Raw genomic sequence first — 19478 nt, 5'->3', positions numbered from 1 at the left:
GGGCTCCGTGCCAGAACCTGTAGGGGGTCGTGACCTTGGGCGGGCGCGACGGGGACATTTGGCACTGACCTTCTCGGTCCTGGCCGTCGAGCGGCGAGAAAGCAGGGACGGGCGGGAGGTCTCTCGGTCACGACACCCGTGGTGGGCGCGCGGTCCGCTCCGGTTCGCGGGGGAGGACCGAGGACGTGGCGAGGAGAGGAAGAAACGTGGACCGCGAGGTGGGATGGAGAATTGCGGGATGCGTTCCCGACTTGGCCGCTGACATGACGGCCACACAGAAATCACCGACGCTTCCTGTCTGGAGGCGACTAAACACGGCGCGCCCGCCTCAAGGAGACCATTCGGACAGCCGGCCGGTCGCTCAAGCGGCCGTCCGGCTGATGATGCCCGTCACGAGTGATGATGTGGGCGGGGCATCAACACGATCTCAAACCAGCCCCGCACCTCGCAGTGCACAATACTAAACAGGAAGTGTTGAAAAGAAGAGTAAATGTGGCGGGCTTCATACAAAGGCTTTTACTGGAGCGACAAAGGAAGGGGCAGCTTAAAAACAACAGCAAAGAGTTGTCCCCCCGCCCAACCCCCCCAAAAAAATTAAAAATAAAAAAAATTAAAAGTCGGGGCACAGCGCATGGCGGGCAAACGTGGATCAGTCGCTGTCGGAGGCCACGGCCGAAGAGCACTTCCTCTTCCTCTTGGGCGCTTTGGGCTTGGAGTCTTCCTCCTCCTGAAGCACAAAACGGGAGGCGAGGTCAACGCGGGGCGGCGTCGGCGGGCGGCGGGCGAACCTACCGAGGCGCTGCTGGAGGCGCTCTCCTCCTCGTTGTTGTTGCTGGGCGGCGCGGCGCCCTTGCGCGACCTCGGCGACGTGGCGGCCGCCTTCCGGCGAGACTTGACGGGTTTGGCCTGCGAGTCCTCGTACTCTTCGGCCAAGGCGAACAGGTCGCTGAACCTGCACGGCCAGTCGCCCCGTCACCAGCGGCGCCTTTTGGGGCGGCGGGGTCAACGTTTCTGGATGAACCTAAAATGCGCTCGGACCTTTAGGGGTCACTCCAATTTGACCTCGATTTTCAAAAAAGGGGGGGGGGGGGGGTGGGGGTTCTTCTTTCTTTTTACCGTTTGCTCTCGGATGACAAAATTCCCAACAGGAAGTCTCCTTATTGCATTTTAGAGAGACAAGTGGACGTCCGTCCGTCGCTACGCTACCGCGCCGGGGCCCGCCACTAGGTGACGCCTTGTCATACGAGCCAGCCCACTACACTCCATCGGCATTTTGGGTTCATCCGGAAATTTCCCCAGAAAAGGAGCAGCCGGGCGCGGGTGCAGGCGCGGGCGCGTACCTCATCTTGTGTCCTTCATCACAACTGGCCTGAACGTGCTGCAGGGCCTGAAGGATGGGCGTCTGGCTGAAGACTGAGCACACCAAAGGTCAAGAATTAGCACGGGTCAACGGAGCCGCGCGCGCGCCTGTACTGACAGCTGTTCTTCGTGTTGTTCAGGCTCAATCGGAGGTTGTCCAGATGTTCCAGGATCTGCTCTAGCGTCAACTGAGCCAGTTTGCTGCTCGAGCTGCGGAGACTGCAAACACACACACACACACACGCACACACTGATTGTGATGCAAAGAAGGACAGTGTTTTGTTGTCATGGAAGCGTCATCCTCAGCATCTTCTGGAGATGAAAGTCTTTCTTTGTTGCGTGTGTGCCCCCTGCTGGACTCGAGGCAGCATCCCGCTTGCGCACGCTGGATGCGAGCCTCGCCAAGCGCGAGAGGCTCGCATCCAGGAGCGGAGAGCGCACCTTTGCCTCTTTCGCGGTTGGTTGTTGTTCTTGATGAGTTGCGCCTTGATGTGCTCGGCCAGGGCGTCGTCGTGCTTGGACGCCCAGTGGCGCAGGAGGCTGGTGGTGAACTGGTCCTCGCTGTGGCAAGGCCTGCTCAGGACCATCTTCACCATCTCCTCGCTGGGCCTGATGCACAAACGCACGCACGCTCGGGTGAGAGAGGCGCCGCCGCGAGGTTTGGCGGTCGCGCGGTGGCCGTCGCGGTGTTACTTTTCTCGCCGCAGCTGCAGCAGAAGGCAGGACAAGGCCTCGGGGTGCTCTGCACGAAAAAGGCAAACGCGCCAAAGGGGGAAGGCGACATCAGCGGGAGCGACATCCGGCCAAGACGAGCGCGCGCTCGCGCTGGCTGCCGTCGGAGTGACGGTCAGGTTGCCGAGGAGGCTACCTTTGTACTTGAGGTGCTGCAGGATGGGGATGATGGTCTCCAGAGGGATGCTGTGCGCCAGGAACAGCTGCCACGTGCTGTACTGCTCAAACGTCTCCCAGTCCAGAGACTGGACTGCCCAGGGGCGAGGAAAAAGAAGTGTTAAGAGAGCGCCCCCTGCCGTTTGCGTCAAGCGTGCGCGTGCGCTCACTCAGGATATTGAGAACGGAGTCTTTGCGGAACATGACCAGGTTCCCCATCATCACGTGACACATCAGCTCCTGCAACTGCACGCACGCCACGTTAGCGCCCGGCGAAGCGGCCCGCCGCGTCCTCTCACCCACCTGAGTGGAATCGATGACGGCCACAATCATGTTGAGCAGCTCCCCGCTCCTCAACGTCTCATCTGGAAACTGGAACCCGGCAGAGCTCAGAGTCGGCTGCCCCCCCCCCCCCAAAAAAAAGAGCGCGCGCACGTACCTCCGAGTAGATGGAGGGCGTCAGGTAGCAGAGCAAGCGCACGTCGTCCTCCTGACACGCCTTCATGTCCATCATCAGACACGTGTGAAGGTCTCCGAGCGCCGTGGCCTGCGCGAACGACTCGTACAGCATCATCTTGCCGTTGGCCGCTTTGCTGAGCGCACACACACACACACACACAATTGCACATTTGGACACGCACACGCCAGAGGAAAACGGCTGGCGTCAGCGCCCGGTTCCGGTTGCTTCAATTCGGCTGCACTCGATGCCCAAGTCCGATCGCTGGCAAAGTTCCGGCCGCAGATTTTGCTTTTGTTTGTCAGCAAGCGAGTGCGGCCACGCGATTCGTCGGCTGTCATTTGGCAGTCGCGGCGGCGGGCGTCAAGGCGTCACCTGGCTTTGAGGTAGTAGAGCAAGTGGTAACCGATCTTGGGCTGCTTCTGGTAAAGTTCCGCCAGCATTTCCAGAAGAACGGCGAAGCCGCTGTTGTCCTCCTGCATGGTCACCAGGTTCCGGAAGACCAGACACACCGCCTTGCACACCGACTCCTCCAGCGATCTGAGGCACGCGCGCAGCTGATGAGGAGCACGCTGAGCGCGTGCGCGCACACGCGGCGACGACGGCGGCCGCTCTTACTCGTCAGTGATGTCTTCGGGGAGGACGTCTCCTCGGAAATGTTCTTTGAAGATCTCCGCCAGACACGACGCTAAGGCCGACATCTGCTCCGTGTCAAAGTCCTCCTGCAACATGCGCGGGCCTGTGGTTTAAACCTGTGCGTGCGCGCGCGTGCGTGCGTGCGTGCAGACCTCCAGGATGAGGTCCACGATGTCCTGCATGACTTCACACTGCGTCTCCGTGTCACTGGGAGCAATTGGCACAATTGACCGATTCTGAGCAATGGACCGAAAGTCACAACTTGGGCGTCCGTGTCGACCTCTGACCTTGACTTCTGCAGCTGGACGACCTTGTCCTTCATGGTGTCCTCCAATTGGTCAAGCCAGGGTGTGATGTCAGCGGGCTCTTCCACCACAGCCTCTCTGATTGGATGAAATCTGAACTCCCGCTTCTTTCCTGCGCGCGCGCACACACACACACACTAGCTAATATAAATTACGAATCGAATCATTGGGAAGACGATGGAGATGATGACCTTTGCTGTTGACCTCCTCCTCATCATCACTGAAGGCTGCTTCTGTGTTGTCGTAGCAACCTTCCTCCTTGTCCATCATGTGTTCCATCTCCATGGACGCCATCTCCTCCATTTTCACTACACACACACACACAGTTTGTGCGGCATTCCGAGTGCGGGCGTGCGTGCGTGCGTGCGTGCGTGGGCGCACCTTCCATGGGCGGCGAGGGGGCGCTGCAAAACTCTGGAAATCTTTCCCTGAGCATGGAGCGAAGTTCTCTGTCCAATTTTGGATTGTCAAACAGCGGCGCCAAGTGGCTGCAGGAGCACATGACCTTTAACCCCCACACACACACAAGGAATTGCGTGCGCGCGTGCGTGCGCGCGTGCGTCTTACGCCAGCACTCGCTTCTCCATGATGAACGTGAGCGAGTTGAAGACGCCCTGACGGACCTGAACTTCCAACGGAGGGAAGAAGTGCGGGATGATCTGAGGGGGGGAGGAAGGACACGGAGGAGGAAGCCGGGAGCCGGCCGGGTCATTCCGGGACGTTCGCGGCGGCAAACCGACACGAGGAGGAGGCGGAGTCTCACCCGACACATGAAGTCAAGGAGCGTGGCCGTGATGGCGGGGTGGGGCTTCATGGAATGATGCATCACCAAGATGGCCGGCTCTGCGTCACGCCGCACGCGCTTTTGTTACGAGTCATCGAGCAAGTTGAGTTGACGTGCGTGCGAGCGAGCGAGCGTGTCACCTATGTTCATGATGCTGTCCTTGTCCGGGTTGAAGAAGAGCCAATCGTAGAAGAGCGCCAGCTTGGCGTTGGAGGCGGCCACGTTCGACTGCACAAAGGCATTTTGGGTGAGAAGGCGGAAGGCTTACGGCCGCTCGGGGCGCTTACCGTGCAGGTGGTGAGCAGCCAGCCGATGATGGCCCAGCGCGGCAGGATGTCGGAGCTGAGGACCTCGTTGGACGGGTGGACCACGCCGCAGATGTAGCGGATCAGGTCGCAGCGCAGCGACTGGCTCTCGGCCATGGACAAGTACTGCCGCTGGAACCAGTCCTGGTAGCGCTTCTGCTGCCCGAAGCGCACCTGCGCGCACGGAAGAGAGAGGGAGGGGGTGCGGCCAGGCGCACGGGGAACCCGGCTGCGGCGGCCTCACCTCGCCGCCGCGGGAAGTCGCCGCTTACCCTGGAGGTCATGAACAGGAGCTTGGTCTCCATGTCGGGGGTCAGACGACACGCCAGGAACTTTCTGGAAGTCCGTGCCGTGAGCAGCTGCAAAACACCTGACGCGTACACACACACGCGTGCTCCAGAGCGTTGCCACGGAGACGAGCGCGGACAGCGCGGCGGTCTTACCGGTGAACTGCGGACTGAGGACCTGAGGGTTGTGGAGCAGGTCTCTCCAAAGAAGATCCATCTCGGGGATCCGGGCCACGTTCTGCAGCAGGCGCACCAAATCTCGGCCGATGATCACGCACTCCAAGAACTGTGCAAAGCGGAGGGGCGGGGGCTTGAAGGAGGCGAGCCTTGTTGTCGCCACGCCACGCCGCGCCGCCGCCGCGCTCCTCACCTTCTCCCGCAGCATCCCGATGCAGAAGTCCACTTCCTTCTGGCGCAGAGGAAGCAGGTTGGGGGCGCCGTGGTCCACGATGAGGCGCAGGTACGTGTACACCGACATGGCGATCAGCATCCCGCTCTTCAAAAGCCACTCCCTGCGCACGCGCGCACGCACACACTTGACAAGATGCTTTGGAATTGGGCTCATTTGCATGCGTGTCATACTTCTGCTCCTGCAGGATGTCCAGGACGCTCTCAGCCAACCACAAGTTCTTTGTGGACACATCTCCGCCTGCATGCACGCAGTGACGTGAGCCTTCTGTGCGTGTGCGTGTGCGAGTGCGTGTGTGTGTGCGTGTGTGTCCGACCTGCAATCTGCTTGAGCAAAGTCATGACAACGCCATCAGCTGCCATCACACCACTTTTCACCAGCTCTCGCACCAACCACACCAGCTGTATGCCCGCACACACATTTCAGCACCAACCTCCTCCTGGACACACACGCGCATGTGCGTATTTACCTGCTTTCTGGGGACGTCCTGGAGCTTGAGGAACTTTTCCATTAAGATCTGGTTGATCTTCACCAGGACCACATTCATTCCATCTCTGTTCACCAGAGTCAGGTCCCTGTAACACTGCGCGTGCACACCGCCACACACACACGCCCAAGAGTTGTCGTGGTGATGTCACACATGACGGCAATGCGTGGGTGCGTGCATTGTTACCCTCTGGGCCTGAGCTGGCTCGGCGAGAAGCAAAGCGAAGAGTCCAAGGCAAACCTCCTCGTGCTGCTGCTGGCCTTTACACGCCTGGACAACAACAACACTGCCACCAGTCGGCTGCGATTGCATTTCAATTGCCTTCACGTCAGAGTTGCGGGCTCCTCGATGCTTCGCGAAACGCCGGCCCCCATATGCCGAGGAAGTCCCGCAAAAAAATCAGTTTGTGTTTCTGAACTTTGATTCTCTCCTCTGGGAAAAGTGGTTCGGATTGCACGACTCTGTGTTTTATGTTATGTATTGTGTTTATTATTTTACTTAATGTTAACTGTTTTGTTAAGCGCTTTGTTACAGCTGCAGCTGTTGTGAAAGCACTATTTATATCAGGATGTATTGTATTGTACTGTCGACTGGAAATTGGTCTGGTTTGTTGACGAAACGAAACCCTCCCCAACAATTTGGCAATACTACACAAGATGTCGTTCTCGTCTGTCTTTTTGAAAGGCCGCTTTGCACTCAAGACACATCTTTGACGGCAATGGGGTGACATCATCGAGGAACGAGCGAGCGAGCCATTTCTAAGCATCTGTTAGTCCTGGCTGCTCTGTTGCTCTCCTCGGCGGTGGGAGGAGCGAGCAGTGAGGAGCTTGCAAAGAACAAATGAGATGGAGTCGGCCTCCCTGTCTGCCTGCCTGCCTCGTGTGTGTGTTTTGCAGCTGATGACGTCATGAACTTACACAGGCGGTCAGAGCGTCGTTGGCTTCTCTCTCTGAAAGGCCATTGGTCATCGAGTGAACCACTCCGACGCAACGCTCCAGTTTCTGCACACACACACCCACACAAACAAAAAGTGAGCAGGCGTCGCATGCGCAGTTCCGATTGAACTTGTGCGATTGTCTACCGGGTCCCAGTGAAAAGGTACAGAGTCGCGGGCTAAGCTAGGGAGTGGCTATGCTAATGAGCCCGCGGGGCACTGTGAGGCGAGGAGAGCGAACCTCGAGCGAGCCGTCGGCGGCGGGTTTACCTCCTCCAGTTCGTCTTTGGCGTCCAGCTGCGTGGACACCAGCAGGCGGCCCTGCGCCTTGTTCTTGGCCGATACAGCTTCCATCTGCGGCGGCCGCTTCACTTCGCCTTCCACGCCGAAAACGCAGGCGCCGGAAGAGCGCGCGTGGAAGTGGCGCAAAGGTTGTTTTGTTTTGTTTTTGATTTTGTCACACTTCCACTCGAGGAGCTTTCCTCCTGTCCCGCTCCGTGCCACTGTTCCACTTCAGGAAGAGAACGGACATTACTTCCGGCCTTGCCGCCAATCACTGTCCCGACGCGTCGGAGTGACGCGAATATCGCCCAATCAGGCCAGGAGGGGGCGGTGGGGGGTGTCCTTCTGGCCGAGCCGCAGCCAATCAACGATTTGGGCTGGAAACCTTGACGTCCACTTCAAGAAATTCCTTGTGATACGGCGAAGCAAATAAATATTCTCTTTTTAAATCATATTTCATAAGAGCATTAACATGGCAGCAACAACGTACGGCAAGAAAAGACGTATGATTGGAGTTTGTACACAAAACCAAGGCCATGTTGTAGTGTGGGGTAGTGTGTGAGCTGAGGAGGTGACGAGCACTGGACATGTGTTGTTGGAGAGCCAAAAGACACTTGTTTAAGCGGAAAAAAGTCAGAGTCACCAGCACACCCAATTCAAATGATCGGGATCGTTATTAGGCTTCTGCAAAGCTTGCTAATTAGCTGATCAGGTAGACACACATTACAACGCCAACAGTACTTCCCATACATATCATGCTGGATTATGTTCCTGCGTGCGCGTGTGTGTTCGTGTGTTCAACCAAGTTGAAAAATAGGTTGAACCTCTATACGTCGCTGAGTCGTGGCACATTACAATAAAGTAGCTCTTCCTCTCTATCGGACAAAATCCGTTGAGCGTGCAAATGTGTGTCAGAGCTGTTTAGGCAATAAAGTTTGAGCGACGATTATCGTGTTACGTCGCGTTTGTGTGGCGCGCGGGTGAATGTTTACCTCCTCTGACGTCGGTCGCGCGCTCCGCTTGACGTTCCCACCGGAGGCAAAACAAAAGCTGAATAAAAGATGTGAAAACAAAGCTCCTCGGCGACGCGTCGAAGTGACGTCATTTGCTCGCCCCCGATACTCGTGCGCGCGCCGGCAGCAGGATCCAACGGCAACGAGCCGTGCAAGCCGGAAGCGCTGCCAACCTTCACAATAAAAGTGCTGCCTCCAGATTTGAGAACATTTTCAGCGTTCACATCAACGCGGCGCCTACGCACGCAAAGAGCAGGTCAGACAAATCACTTGGAACGACAAATTGGATGGCCAGAACCCCACTGGAAGGGGAGTCTGGAGACGGTGCTTGCGTGGGTGCATGTCAGGTGTACCTTTAGCCAATGTTTCAGTTGTTTTTGGAGGGCAAAAGTGGAAAGTTATCACAGTCTCGAATGTGTCTTGGCAACTTATTCCAGGATCGCGCTGCTCAATTTGAAAGAATTCTGTTCTATTGCAATCACCTCTCGTCAAGGCCCCAGTTGTCAGTCCTTCACCGTTTCTCCTCCGAATGAATTGATCCAAACAGGATAGATTTGAGGCAAGATATGTGACTTTTTCGATAACATCAAGGCTCCCTCCATGAACCACGACGGACGGTGTCTGCTGCCTTATGAGAGAAGAACACACATCCAGTCTTTGTGGTATCGGGCTGTAAACCAGATTCCCAACGACAGCTTTATTCAGTGACGCACAAGAGGACGTTTCATGCATTTAATAGCGGAGAAGAGAGACCCGGTGGTGGCCCCCGGTGCGATTGGGTAGCATCAGGGCCCGCGCCCTCGGGTCCGGGAGTTCCTGCCAAAACGAAAGCCAAAGCCGCCTTTCTCTCGGCTGACGCTCTGTAGGCCGCCCAGGATGGAGGTGAGGGCCTCACCGGGTGGGCCGCCGCCGTCGCCGCCCTGGTTGGCGTTTTCTCTCGCCCGCCTCTGGAGCTCCGCCTCTTCTCCCAGCCAGGCCCCCCATACCTCTGAGGAGAGGGAGGAGGAAGAAGAAGCGAGCTCCAGGGAGGTGGAGAGCCGGAAGGACGGCGAGGGCAGCCGCAAGAGCCCCACGGAGGGAGGCTCAGGCTCAGGCTCAGGCCCAGGGTGCGGCGTCACGCTGCGGGGGACCGGCAGCAGAAGCGTAAGGGAGAGGAGGGCCAGCTGGGAGCTGCCCGCAGACGTAAGCGCCTTCATCTGAAATGCAAGCGCGCACATCAGGACCACAGCCCACACAACGGAGCAGGCAAATACAGGCACAGGCTCAGACATTTGAATTGCAAGTCAAACATCTGGAACTTGATCGGCGCAAGTACCGACTGCACCCACAGGGAACCTTTTCAAGACTCCAATTGCTATCTTTTGAACGATTGGGGCTCGCAGCTTCAAAACCAACAAGACGCAAACGCTGAAGCCAAAATGGGCTCATTTCATTTGGGGTCAAGTCTTTGTCGGCAGCGGAAGACCCGTTTCCGTTGACGACGGCGACCCGGAGGCAGTTTTTGCTTTTGACAGCGGACAGTCAGAGCCGCGATTCAAACGGACGACTTCGCTGGACGACCTGCCGTGTGACACAGAGAAAGAGAGATTTGGGGGGGACTCTCAAAATGCCAGCAATCGGGGAGCCCCCAAGCAAGCCTAATCACTAGCAATGAAAAGCGACTACACAGACCGCTAACAGAGCCAAAAGTACTTTGGACCTCAGAGGTGTCATGAGGTTTCTGCATCACGCATGTCACCTCCCCTTGCATTTGCCCAACGGCACCGTTGCCCGGGTCCTTCTCAACCGACCCAAACGCCGGGGTGCTTTTCCAAAGGTTCCTTTTCCTTTTTTTGACTTTGTTCATTGGTGGGGGGGGTCGCGCCAAGGTTGAACCCAGGCATGTGGGCTCTTGCAGGGGAAAAAAAAGGACCCGCAAGGATGCGATGAGGCTGACGGCTCGTTTCCGTTGGAATAGATAAAGCTTCCTTACCGTCATGGACTCGGCTCGGCACAGCGGCGGCGTTCTCCGGCGTCGGCCTGCCGACCCTTTTTAAAGGCGATCCGCCACAGGAGGTCGACGGTGGGCGTCACCCCCCCGGCCCGCTGACGCACGCCGGCGAGCCTTTTGAGCCATTTTGGTTGCAGGCGCCTCCCAACGAGCACTCTTTAGCCTAATTAGCGGCTTGATTTGCGTTGGTGGCGAGACGGCAACTCATTAACGTGCTCGCCAGCACAAAAACATCTCCAAGACGCCCAGCAGGCACAACAATGTCCTTGCAGATGTCCTTGCCCGTGGCCCGGCTCGAAGACGGCCACTGCGCTGGGAATGAGCGACTCATCCCCCGATAGCCGCCATGAGCCTGTATGGCGGAGGGCTCAAGTTGACCGAAAATCCCATCGCGGTGGTTGGCGACTCTAGAGTCGCCAACGAGACTCTTGACGAGAGCGGAGGCGCCGATGGGACTGCCTCACAGGGACAAAGCACACCGACAAACAGCAACGATGGCGACGCGCATCCTTTATTTCTTTGACGTTAACGCTGCAGGGATGCAGTTGTCGTGTCCGAGACCCGACGTCATCAGGGAAGCGTCGTCTTGGGGGGGGGGGGGGGGGGGCATTTCAAAATGTCCCCTTTGAAATGGAAAGCTGAGTAGTCACCTGGTTGGCTGGCTGGGCGGGGCCAAGAAATGATCCGCCCCATTGTCACATGACTTTATTGGGAAAACACAAAGTTGGGAATTTGAAGCATTTCGAGGACATGGGCTGGGTTGGGCGGTCAGCGTCCAGGGCTCGCGCCGCCGCTTGGCCGCCTCACGTGTATTGGGTGCCGCGGATGCGTCGGGCCAGCTGGAGGTCGCGGGGAAACAGGGTGACACGCTTGGCATGGATGGCACACAGGTTGGCGTCGGAGAACAAGATCACCAAAAAGGCCTCGGCCGCCTGCAAGGATCCCAACACGCCGTCAACACGCAAGCGAGCGACGCACACTCTTTTTGTTTCATGGGTTTGGGTGGAGCTCGGTATCAGGAAGACACTTCAAAGCAAAGACTCGGGCCCGGATGCGCAAAAAGTGTCATTCAGTGGCATGCTTTTGATGTGGCTACTGTGTGGTTCCATTACCATCTTGAGCTCCTTTTTCAACCGAAGCAAACTGATGTGGAAGTGAATTTGGAGCGCTGAGCAGCTGCGCGAGTACCCCCAAGATGGCGGCCTGGGTGTGACCTTTGGGCCCCTTTGGCAAGCTTACCTCCTGAAGCGCCATCAGAGCGAAGACTTGCCACCGGAGGGCACCTCTGTCGTAAGCCTGGCACACTTCACGGACCTGTGGGGTCGATTTTGCACATGAGGCGACAAGCCAACAAGCTAACTCGTGAGCCGGCGACACCTCACCAGGCGAGAGAAGGGCGCCTTCCTGAAGAGAAGCTCGGTGCTCTTCTGGTACTTGCGGATCTCCATCAGGGCCTTGGTGCCTGGGCGGTACCTTCGCCTCCTGGGCGACCGCCCTGCAAACACAAAAAAACTGTTTTACAAGCCGTCGTTGGGACAGGATGGGACGGCGGCGAGGCTGGCTCACCGGCCCCGGAAGGGCCCGGCTGCGGCGACGACGGGGGGCGGTGCCCGCGGGGGGTAGCTGCGGGCGACGGCGGCGGGCGGCGCCGCGGGTGGCTGCCTTTCCTCCGGCTGGACGAGGAGTCGTGGCGCATGACGCCGCCTGCAAACACGCAAACCCTGCCGCGACCACAAATCGCACACTGGTCACGCGACACATGGATGACAACAACACGCAAGACACGTGACACGTATTTGGGGGTGATTATTGCCTCTCCGTTACAAGTAGTCCTAAAATAATAAAACGGGAAGTACAGTAAGATTTTTTTCTTCCCCCTGTCAGCTGAGTGGCCCGATGGTTGGCATACATGTCAACCGTACAACGGTCTACGGCGCATGCGCGCATCATGTTTTATCAATCCGACCGTACGCAGCGATGAAAAAAAAAAATACGATTGAGGATTACTTTTGCTGGTTTGCCGTGACAATAGTAGAGATCGACGACGGCATAGTCGTTTGCTACCAGCAGGTGAGACGATCTGGATTTGAGCCAAAATGGTCTTTGTGAGATCGGTTCGCAACTGTTTTTTTCCACCCCGTATAAAAGTTGTAATACGCCGTACATGATTTGAAATGATTAAAAAAAAAGTATAAAATACGAGGAAAACGTACAAGTTGACAGGTATGAGTTGGGGTCTGTTAAACGAGGGCAGTTTTCTCAGTACCTGTAGTCGAATGTAGTTCTGTGAGTACGCTGAAAGGTCTTTTCGGTGCTCGGCCCAAAGGAACTTCGAGCAGGATACCGTCAGCTTTGCATTCTTTCAACGAGCCGTTGTCATTCTTTGAACTCGTGTCGTTCGTTTCGTGGACTCGCCGCGGTTCTTGAACTTACCAGGACGTGCGCCGAGAAGTTGCCAAGTCCGAGCAGATTGGCAAAAAACAACTTTAAATGTTAGCCAAATCGAGTGGAAAGCCAGTCCAAATTCAAATGTCGCATCGCTCAGCCTTCGGCCAATCAGCGTTCAGCAGCGAAAGTTAGGAGGCGGGACTAAGCATCCGGGCGCGCTCGTAATTTCTACCTGCGACACAGGACCGGGCGGTGGGCAAAGGAAATGACACCGCCCCCAAGAGAAAACCACCACTTTCGTGTCATAATCTTGTGACGTACCGCGCGGGCAAAGGGGTCAAATTCAACAACCAAGTACAGTGTGTGCCAAACACTTGACTAACCAGCGCACTGTAGCCATTGAAACGCGAACACAACCTTGTCCCCCCAAAAGGGACACGCTACCGGCTTGTGGGAACTTCATAGCAACTGGCGAGTTTTGATTGGGTCTGGACCTCGAAGGTTTCCTGTTAGGGGGATGGAGGAAAGTAACAAAACTGTACCTGGACTGTACTTCCCGGTCCAAAGAGAGACTCCAGGCCGCCAGTAGAGGGCGCTCAAGCTTTAATTCGACCGAACGAGTAAACGGGAAGTGACGAGCGGACAAGGCCCTTTAAGGACGTCAAAAACACATGAAAACAACTTTTATCGCCAAAGACCAAATGCAAAAAAAATAATAAAATAAAATAAATATTTACATATCACTATGTACAAACATTAAATACAAGTAGAAACCCCGCCCCCCCCCCGCCCCCCATCAGCATGCCTTCATGGGGGGGACACCAAGCGTCCTCCGTTTGCGTGCTTCAGACGCCCTCGGACTGACTGAGGAGGTATTCGGCGCGGGGACGCGGCGGTTGATGCTGGTGGCGCCCTCGCAGGGCCGAGTGGTTGGAGGCGGCAGCGTGCGGCGGGGACGTCGGCGGCGGATCCCGTCGCGACGGGGGCACAGACGACGACTTGATGGGGACAGTGCGCGTGTTCATCACCTCGCAGTCCACCTGCATCATGAGTTCGTAGCCATGCGACGCGTTGTACAGGCTCTCTAGTGGCCGGGGCAAAGCAAACAGCGGGAATGATAGCACGTCTAAGATGACATTCGACAACAAGTTAGATTGTCAAAGAGATTCAAGAATATTTTGAAGATGGGGGGGGGGGGTCATTTTAGGAGATTCCAATTCCATTTCAGTCAGGAAAACCCAATACACTGGTCAACAGCAAATTTGAATTGCAGTCGGCTTTTATGCGTCCCCGATTTAAAAAACGTCTTCACTTTTTAGCCAAAGGGGGGGGGGGGGTAACATATAATTAAAAGTTGACTGCATCTCTGACACCCCCCCCCCCAAAAAAAAGAGTCAATCTGTTGAGCGGCGTGCTTCCGTGGACGACAGAAATTGGACAAGATTTAATGTTGAGAGGCTGCGAGAGGATTTGGGCAGTTCCAAGTTCAACAAGGTCACCAAAAGCAGTGCTTGATATGAGTTTGATTCCAATTAGTTGTCAATGTCTCCATCGACTGCCGCATATCTCGTCAGCCGCGACGTTCGGGACGGAAGCGCAGATGTTTGCACTTTTTGGGGCAAGAGGTTTGGCGCTTACCGCTGACCGACATGGCAGGCATGACGAGCGACATCTTGGGCCGGCGCGTCTTGTTGTGACTGATGGCGGGCAGCAGCAGGTGGTCCTGCGGCCATGTGACAAGCGTGAAAAAGCGGGCAAGGGAGCATCCGGGGCAGCGAGCCGGCCGGGTCAGCCACCCACCCGTCTGAAAGACACCACGTAGAAGGTGTCCTCGCGCCGGTCGATCGAGTCCAGGAAGTCGCCGTAGGTCAACTCGGGCCCGGGAAGCAGCTGCAGCTGACTGCGAGAGTGTTTGCGGGCACAAGAGTCAGCCGAGCAAATGGGAAGAAAGGAGCCGGTATGGGCTCTGCTTGCTTTCGCACCTTTCAATGGAGCGGTGAGTCTGGATGGGCAGGTATCGCGACACGTTGGCCTTCCTCAGCTGGGCCCGCTGTTGGACAGACGCACACGATGCTCTCAGAGGTCGCGTGGACGGCTGCCGGTGGTCCAGCAAGAGGAGCTAACCCACCTGAGCCATCTTGGCCTTCTTGACTTTCCCGCCTGACTTCTTGTGGTTGATCTGATGGCGCTGAGCCCAGCCGCGAAGTTCTGCCGCCAGCCTGCAAATTTACCCCCGCAAAGAACGTTTAACCAAAGGCAGGCGCCATAGAAATTACGCAGACCCCATTTGAGGAAAAAAATCTTTTTTTGGTTGTTGTTTCTCCTTTTTCAAGCTGTGTTTTTTGGGTGTACAAAAAGATTCAGACCAAAGGGGGGCGCACATTTTGTAGCCAACGTTTGGAGTTGCCACCAAGATTGCCCAATCGCATCGACTGCATTTTGAGTCCACCCTGAACAAATGTGCGTCTGGCGAGTCACCAAGGCAATAGGCGTCAAGCGATGTGGCTGACCTGAGCGACTCCGAGCGGTTGAACTGCGGGCAGTGGGCGTGGCTAAAGTATCCTTCCAGGCGGCGCAGCAGGTTGCTCTCCTCCTTGGCCGCGCCAAAGGCCGAACTGGCGTTCCTGCGCCGGAAGGTCAACGTTGAATGAGCGGCGGGGGTCACAGGTCAAGAGCTGAGGGGCGGAAGGGTCGTCACCTGAACGGTAAAGATTCCGCCGCAAACGTTTCCAGCTCTCCGCCGTCGTCCGGCGCGACGCCGGCGGGGACTTCCTGGCGCCGCGCCACCTGCTCTGTCGTTTCCATCTCCAGGAGCCGCCGACCCGTCAAGGATCTGGCGCCGTCGCCAAAGCCTGCCGTCAACTTCCTGTCCAAGATGCTGCGGGCGGGACAAATTTTGAGGTGACGGCGCACCTAGCGACTAGAAAAAAATAAAAATAAAAAAAAAACAGCAAGCCCCGCTTCTCTTGTTGGCTAACGCAGGCTCTTGCGTTGCCCAATCCAAGATTCTCCAGTATTTCAATTGTAATCTGTCGCGTGGCGTGTTTTGAAAGGCGCAAATTTGTCACTAAAAGTCCAGCTGGACTGGCTCCATCTTTTGATACTCTGACCGCCCCACCGCCGCATTGCCTCCCGACGTGCTTTTCGTCCCCTGTTCGGTGGCGTTACCTGACCGGTCCCAAGCTGAAGGTCACAAAGAGAAAGACGGCCATGACGCACACGGCTCGTTTACCCCCGGGAGACTCGCCACCCTGCTACAAATGGATAGGGAAGTTGCGTCACGCCTTGCCGGATTGAAAGGCAAAGAGCAGGCGGCGGCGACGGCGCACCCGGCCAGCCTCCAGCCTTTGGCGGAGCTCCTGATTCTCGCGACGGAGTCTTTGGTTCTCCTGCTGAGCCTCCTTCAGCTGGAGCTCCAAGTTGTGCACGTACTCCTTCTTCTTCTTGCGCGACTGACAGGCGGACTCGCGGTTCTTGATCATCCTCTGCTGCCGCTTCAGAACTTTCATCTGCGACACCACCCACACCGGAAACTTCAGCATTCCCAAAGATGCCATTCTGAGATTTGGAGGCAATCCCCCCCCCCCCCCTCTTGCTGTCGTCAACTCCAAATTTCCCCATGCGGAGGATTATTTGATCCAACTCACGTCGACGTCGTTGGGGCCGTTGCCGGCCAACGTGGCGCTGGCCGGGACGATGGGCTTGGTGGCGGCGGGCGAGACGGCGTGCTCCATCTTGACCACGGCAGGGGCCGACGCCAGGCACACCACTGCAAACATCGTCCGCACGTCACAAAGCGCAATCCGGGCGAGCGGTGCGGCGCCTCTTTGAGGCACGATGAGAAGAAACTGCAATTGCACATTCGCTCCAATAGTTGGCAGTAGCGCTCTCATTGTCCGCGCGTGCGCGGGGAGGAGTTTACCAAAGTTAGTTTGAGCAGAGTTCTGCCCGTTTTTCATGAGCACGCCGCTCAACTTTTTGCCTGGCGCTTTGCTTTGTTTGGCGATGCTGCCATCGGCATCTTTCTCTGATAGAAGATGACGCGTTTGTTTTCCATCAATTTGGTTTGTGTCGTTTTGCCACTTGCTGGCAATCACCTCACCGGGTCGCGCCGGCTCCATGGCGGGAAGGCCACGCAGGAGCAGGGCCTTGGCGGGCACGGCGGCCAGGCACAAGGGCCGTGGCTGGAGGGGCGGTTTGGCGGCCAGGGTGCTCGTCTTCAGCGCCGGGACCACTGAGAACGCACAAGCGGGTTCCGCGGCGTCAAACGAGGCCGCCTTTTTACAACACAAGAATAGTTGACTGGATGACATCATCAAGTGCACCTGTCGCCTGCGTTTGGATGGACGTCACCACGGTGGGAAGCCGCGGCGCCACGCCGGGCGTCAACATGGCCGTCGTGGCCGCGGCGAGCTCGGCGGGATCTGGCGGGGGGGACATCACGTCTCCAAATGCGTAGGGAGGCGTCGGGGGGTTCTCGCCTTTCACGGGAACCTGCGAGACGGGAAAAAAAACACGGCAGTGAGACCGACAGAAAGCGGCGGAAGGCCGAAAAATGGCTCGCGGCGCGTCGTCGGACCCACCGCGGGATCAGGAGGAGCCGCCCCTGCCGCCGCCGACCGCTCGGCCTCGGGCGACCACACGGGAGACGCCGGCTCGGCTTTCACCTGCAACACTGCGCGCACGTGCAAACCTGCGTTGTCATGGCTACCGAGGAGAGCGGGACGTCCGCTGCCATTCAAAAGCGCAGCGTGAAATTGCTGTTGCCGTGACAACCCAGGCACTCAAATTCGCACTGTCGCGACAACGGTCAAACGGGCATCGCCATGACAACCGTGACACGCATCCCAATGTGGGAAAAAAAATGTACAAAGCTCCATCGGCTCAGCTGAGATGCTTTGGACGTCGCTTTGCGCGCTGACGCCACCTGCCAGCAAAGTTTGCGTGTTTGGTTGACATTGCAAAGTCGCGGTAAGACGTTTGCTCACCTGCCGGCCTGTCGTCGGGCATGCATCGCCATGGACACGAGGAGGCTTCGCCATCCAGCGGCTGGGCCAGATCGTCGTCCAACTGGCAGGGGTGATGGGGGGGGGGGGGGGGGGGGGTTAGAAAGACAGGAGGTCTCGTGCAGTGCGTGTTTGTGTCCTGACTCCACACGAGAGCGGCCTCCAGATCTGAGGCAGGTCAAGCGGCGCTGTCAACGTACCAAAGTGTCATACTCGGAGGCCAGGCCCAGTTGTTTGTCGTCATCCTCCACGCCGTCGCAGCGATACAAACACGCATCTGAAACACACACGTTTTAAGAGAGAAAAAAAAAAACAAAACACACATTTCGCTCCGGTCCGCTGTCCTGTGTCCAATCTCACCGTGCCGCAACACACCCGATTCAAACAATCGGCTCATCAGCAAGCTCTGAGGAAACTAGATAAACGATTCTGAGCATAGTCGGTGGAAAACAATTCTTGGCATTAAACTTCCATTTACTGAAGAATTTTGGAGGGTTCCCCAAAAAGTAAATAAATAAATTCAATTCTTTGTGAAGTTCGGCTATTCAAGCACCGGTTCAGTTGCCATCTCCAACGAATCACAGAAGTCCACTGAATCGAGTTTTTGTTTTGTACAAACAGAACGACTGGCAAACTTGAATGCGCCAGCTGGTCATGGTTTTTGAACTGCACTTCTGTAGACTGCCTTGCCCCCCCCCCCCCCCGCCTCGACTGTTTTCATCTTTCAGTCTTTGAAATTACTCGTTTTTTTTAATTCTGAGGATTTTATGAACACAGTGATGCTGACTGGGCCGCAAACTTCCCTGGAATGTCGCGTTTCAACGCTCTTGGCGTGATTTCTCAAGTCACAGCGGGAGAACCGAGCAATAATATTTCTCGCTTTGTTAGTTCTGTAGCATTCATCATTATCATCATCGTCGTCGTCATAGTCACGGTCTTGGTCGTCACACACGGTCAAGTTCCTTGTCGACAACTCGATAAGAGACAAACGCGTCGGTGTGTTTCGCTTCGCTCGGCTCCAAGCGGAAGCGACGGCTCCGAGCGTGCCGCTCCGGGTACCTAATCAAGTGGTCATATCCGGGTTTGAAGCACAAGGCCGCGTGCAACGCATCCGTGACGTCACGGTAAAAGCAGCGTGCAAAAAAAAAAAAAAAACAAGTGTGACGACGTCAAAAAGAATGAAACGTGATGTTTGACGTCGCCGGAAGGGAGGAAAAGTGTGCGCGCGGGTGTATGTATGGGGGCGGGGGGAATAAAAAGACAAAAGTGACAATGGTCGGAAGGGAGGTGTCCAATGTCCGATGTGGAATCGCGTCGAACGCCGAGCGCCTAACGACTCACCCCAATCTTCGCTGGTGAGCAGATTGTCGGCAAAGAATCGCCCGACGTCCGAGTCGCACAGCATGTCCAGACTCATCGCGCCAGCGGGAGCAGCAGTTTGTTGGGAATTATTTCAGGCGTGTTGTCCCTTTGTTGCGGGCGCGCCACGGCTCTTTCATCTCAGCACGTCTCGACCTTTTGCGACCTTCTCATCCTGACGCGACGCGACGCGACGCGACGCGACGCGACGCTCAACTGGCCCGAATTTGCTTCGACACTCGCCGAGGCGAAAGCGACGAGGAAATGTCCTCCACGGGAAGCTCCGCCCATCCAGCGCTCATTAACCGAGATCGCAGTGATTGACAGGCCGAGCCGCCAATGACGCCAGCGGCTTTTGCGTGCAAGCCGTGGTGACGTCAGGCAGCAGGAAGCCATCGCTTTTGATCGACGGGAAGAAGGCACGGACAGCGTTCACATTTACGACACCTTGAACTGACACTCCGCTCAGCCAATGAGGTTCGACCAAAATCCCGTCGCGTGCTTGAAACGTGCTCTTCCTACCACAACATCCCGTGAAAACAAACAAGAAAAAAATGAAGAAATCAGACATAAAGAGACACAACCAAGA

The 19478-nt window shown here is 56.6% G+C and overlaps 3 protein-coding genes across 6 annotated transcripts; all 3 read right to left on the bottom strand.

Annotated features, from left to right (window-relative positions):
• Positions 1-495: 495 nt before the first annotated feature.
• Positions 496-8270, bottom strand: ints3 (integrator complex subunit 3). The gene is made up of 30 exons (XM_086137378.1): positions 8126-8270; positions 7122-7542; positions 6835-6918; positions 6104-6187; positions 5900-6013; positions 5747-5831; positions 5604-5670; positions 5392-5533; positions 5178-5307; positions 5007-5104; positions 4717-4908; positions 4570-4657; positions 4409-4488; positions 4213-4304; positions 4027-4133; positions 3837-3953; positions 3628-3757; positions 3493-3547; positions 3323-3426; positions 3080-3244; positions 2687-2840; positions 2551-2619; positions 2418-2493; positions 2228-2341; positions 2053-2101; positions 1801-1968; positions 1478-1578; positions 1341-1413; positions 793-952; positions 496-727 (listed from the first exon to the last, which is right to left on the bottom strand). Exons 2-30 carry the CDS (start codon positions 7203-7205, stop codon positions 650-652), a joined length of 3060 nt encoding a protein of 1019 aa, XP_085993504.1. The 5' UTR covers positions 7206-7542; positions 8126-8270; the 3' UTR covers positions 496-649.
• A 532-nt stretch (positions 8271-8802) lies between these two features.
• On the bottom strand, positions 8803-13157 carry cenpa (histone H3-like centromeric protein A). 4 transcript variants are annotated; one of them, XM_086136141.1, is made up of 5 exons: positions 13067-13157; positions 11703-11857; positions 11519-11631; positions 11376-11450; positions 8803-9342 (listed from the first exon to the last, which is right to left on the bottom strand). In XM_086136141.1, the coding sequence occupies exons 2-5, from the start codon at positions 11830-11832 to the stop codon at positions 8932-8934; spliced, it is 729 nt and encodes a 242-aa protein (XP_085992267.1). In that variant the 5' UTR covers positions 11833-11857; positions 13067-13157; the 3' UTR covers positions 8803-8931. The 4 variants fall into 4 exon arrangements, with proteins under 4 accessions (XP_085992267.1, XP_085992266.1, XP_085992269.1 ...); XM_086136140.1 differs by lacking the exon at positions 13067-13157 and adding an exon at positions 12403-13050; XM_086136142.1 differs by lacking the exons at positions 8803-9342; positions 13067-13157 and adding exons at positions 10627-11068; positions 12403-13040.
• atf6b (activating transcription factor 6 beta) lies at positions 13111-19192 on the bottom strand. The gene is made up of 16 exons (XM_086136135.1): positions 18872-19192; positions 17731-17807; positions 17513-17594; positions 17108-17199; positions 16850-17018; positions 16627-16758; positions 16172-16293; positions 15854-16033; positions 15693-15778; positions 15223-15402; positions 15035-15148; positions 14653-14743; positions 14507-14574; positions 14325-14424; positions 14163-14247; positions 13111-13608 (listed from the first exon to the last, which is right to left on the bottom strand). The coding sequence occupies exons 1-16, from the start codon at positions 18945-18947 to the stop codon at positions 13370-13372; spliced, it is 1893 nt and encodes a 630-aa protein (XP_085992261.1). The 5' UTR covers positions 18948-19192; the 3' UTR covers positions 13111-13369.
• Between the last annotated feature and the right edge of the window lie 286 nt (positions 19193-19478).

Source organism: Hippocampus guttulatus, chromosome 18, assembly GCF_054856545.1.
Source record: "Hippocampus guttulatus isolate MCC_2025c chromosome 18, RoL_Hgut_1.0, whole genome shotgun sequence".
Lineage (NCBI taxonomy): Eukaryota > Metazoa > Chordata > Actinopteri > Syngnathiformes > Syngnathidae > Hippocampus > Hippocampus guttulatus.
This window is presented reverse-complemented; position numbering and strand designations above follow the sequence as displayed.

What these genes read in the sequence shown, in the direction of transcription:
- ints3 (XM_086137378.1), bottom strand. Translation starts at nt 7,205, where the DNA reads ATGGAAGCTGTATCGGCCAAGAACAAGGCGCAGGGCCGCCTGCTGGTG. An exon ending in CCAAAGACGAACTGGAGGAG is followed by an intron (nt 6,919 to 7,121) that starts GTAAACCCGCCG and finishes GTGTGTGTGCAG; the next exon opens with AAACTGGAGCGTTGCGTCGG. An exon ending in ACGACGCTCTGACCGCCTGT is followed by an intron (nt 6,188 to 6,834) that starts GTAAGTTCATGA and finishes GTTGTTGTCCAG; the next exon opens with GCGTGTAAAGGCCAGCAGCA.
- cenpa (XM_086136141.1), bottom strand. Translation starts at nt 11,832, where the DNA reads ATGCGCCACGACTCCTCGTCCAGCCGGAGGAAAGGCAGCCACCCGCGG. An exon ending in AGGCGCCCTTCTCTCGCCTG is followed by an intron (nt 11,451 to 11,518) that starts GTGAGGTGTCGC and finishes TCGACCCCACAG; the next exon opens with GTCCGTGAAGTGTGCCAGGC. An exon ending in CTCTGATGGCGCTTCAGGAG is followed by an intron (nt 9,343 to 11,375) that starts GTAAGCTTGCCA and finishes CTTGCATTTCAG; the next exon opens with ATGAAGGCGCTTACGTCTGC.
- atf6b (XM_086136135.1), bottom strand. Translation starts at nt 18,947, where the DNA reads ATGAGTCTGGACATGCTGTGCGACTCGGACGTCGGGCGATTCTTTGCC. An exon ending in AACCGCTCGGAGTCGCTCAG is followed by an intron (nt 14,744 to 15,034) that starts GTCAGCCACATC and finishes GTAAATTTGCAG; the next exon opens with GCTGGCGGCAGAACTTCGCG. An exon ending in ACTCACCGCTCCATTGAAAG is followed by an intron (nt 14,425 to 14,506) that starts GTGCGAAAGCAA and finishes ACACTCTCGCAG; the next exon opens with TCAGCTGCAGCTGCTTCCCG.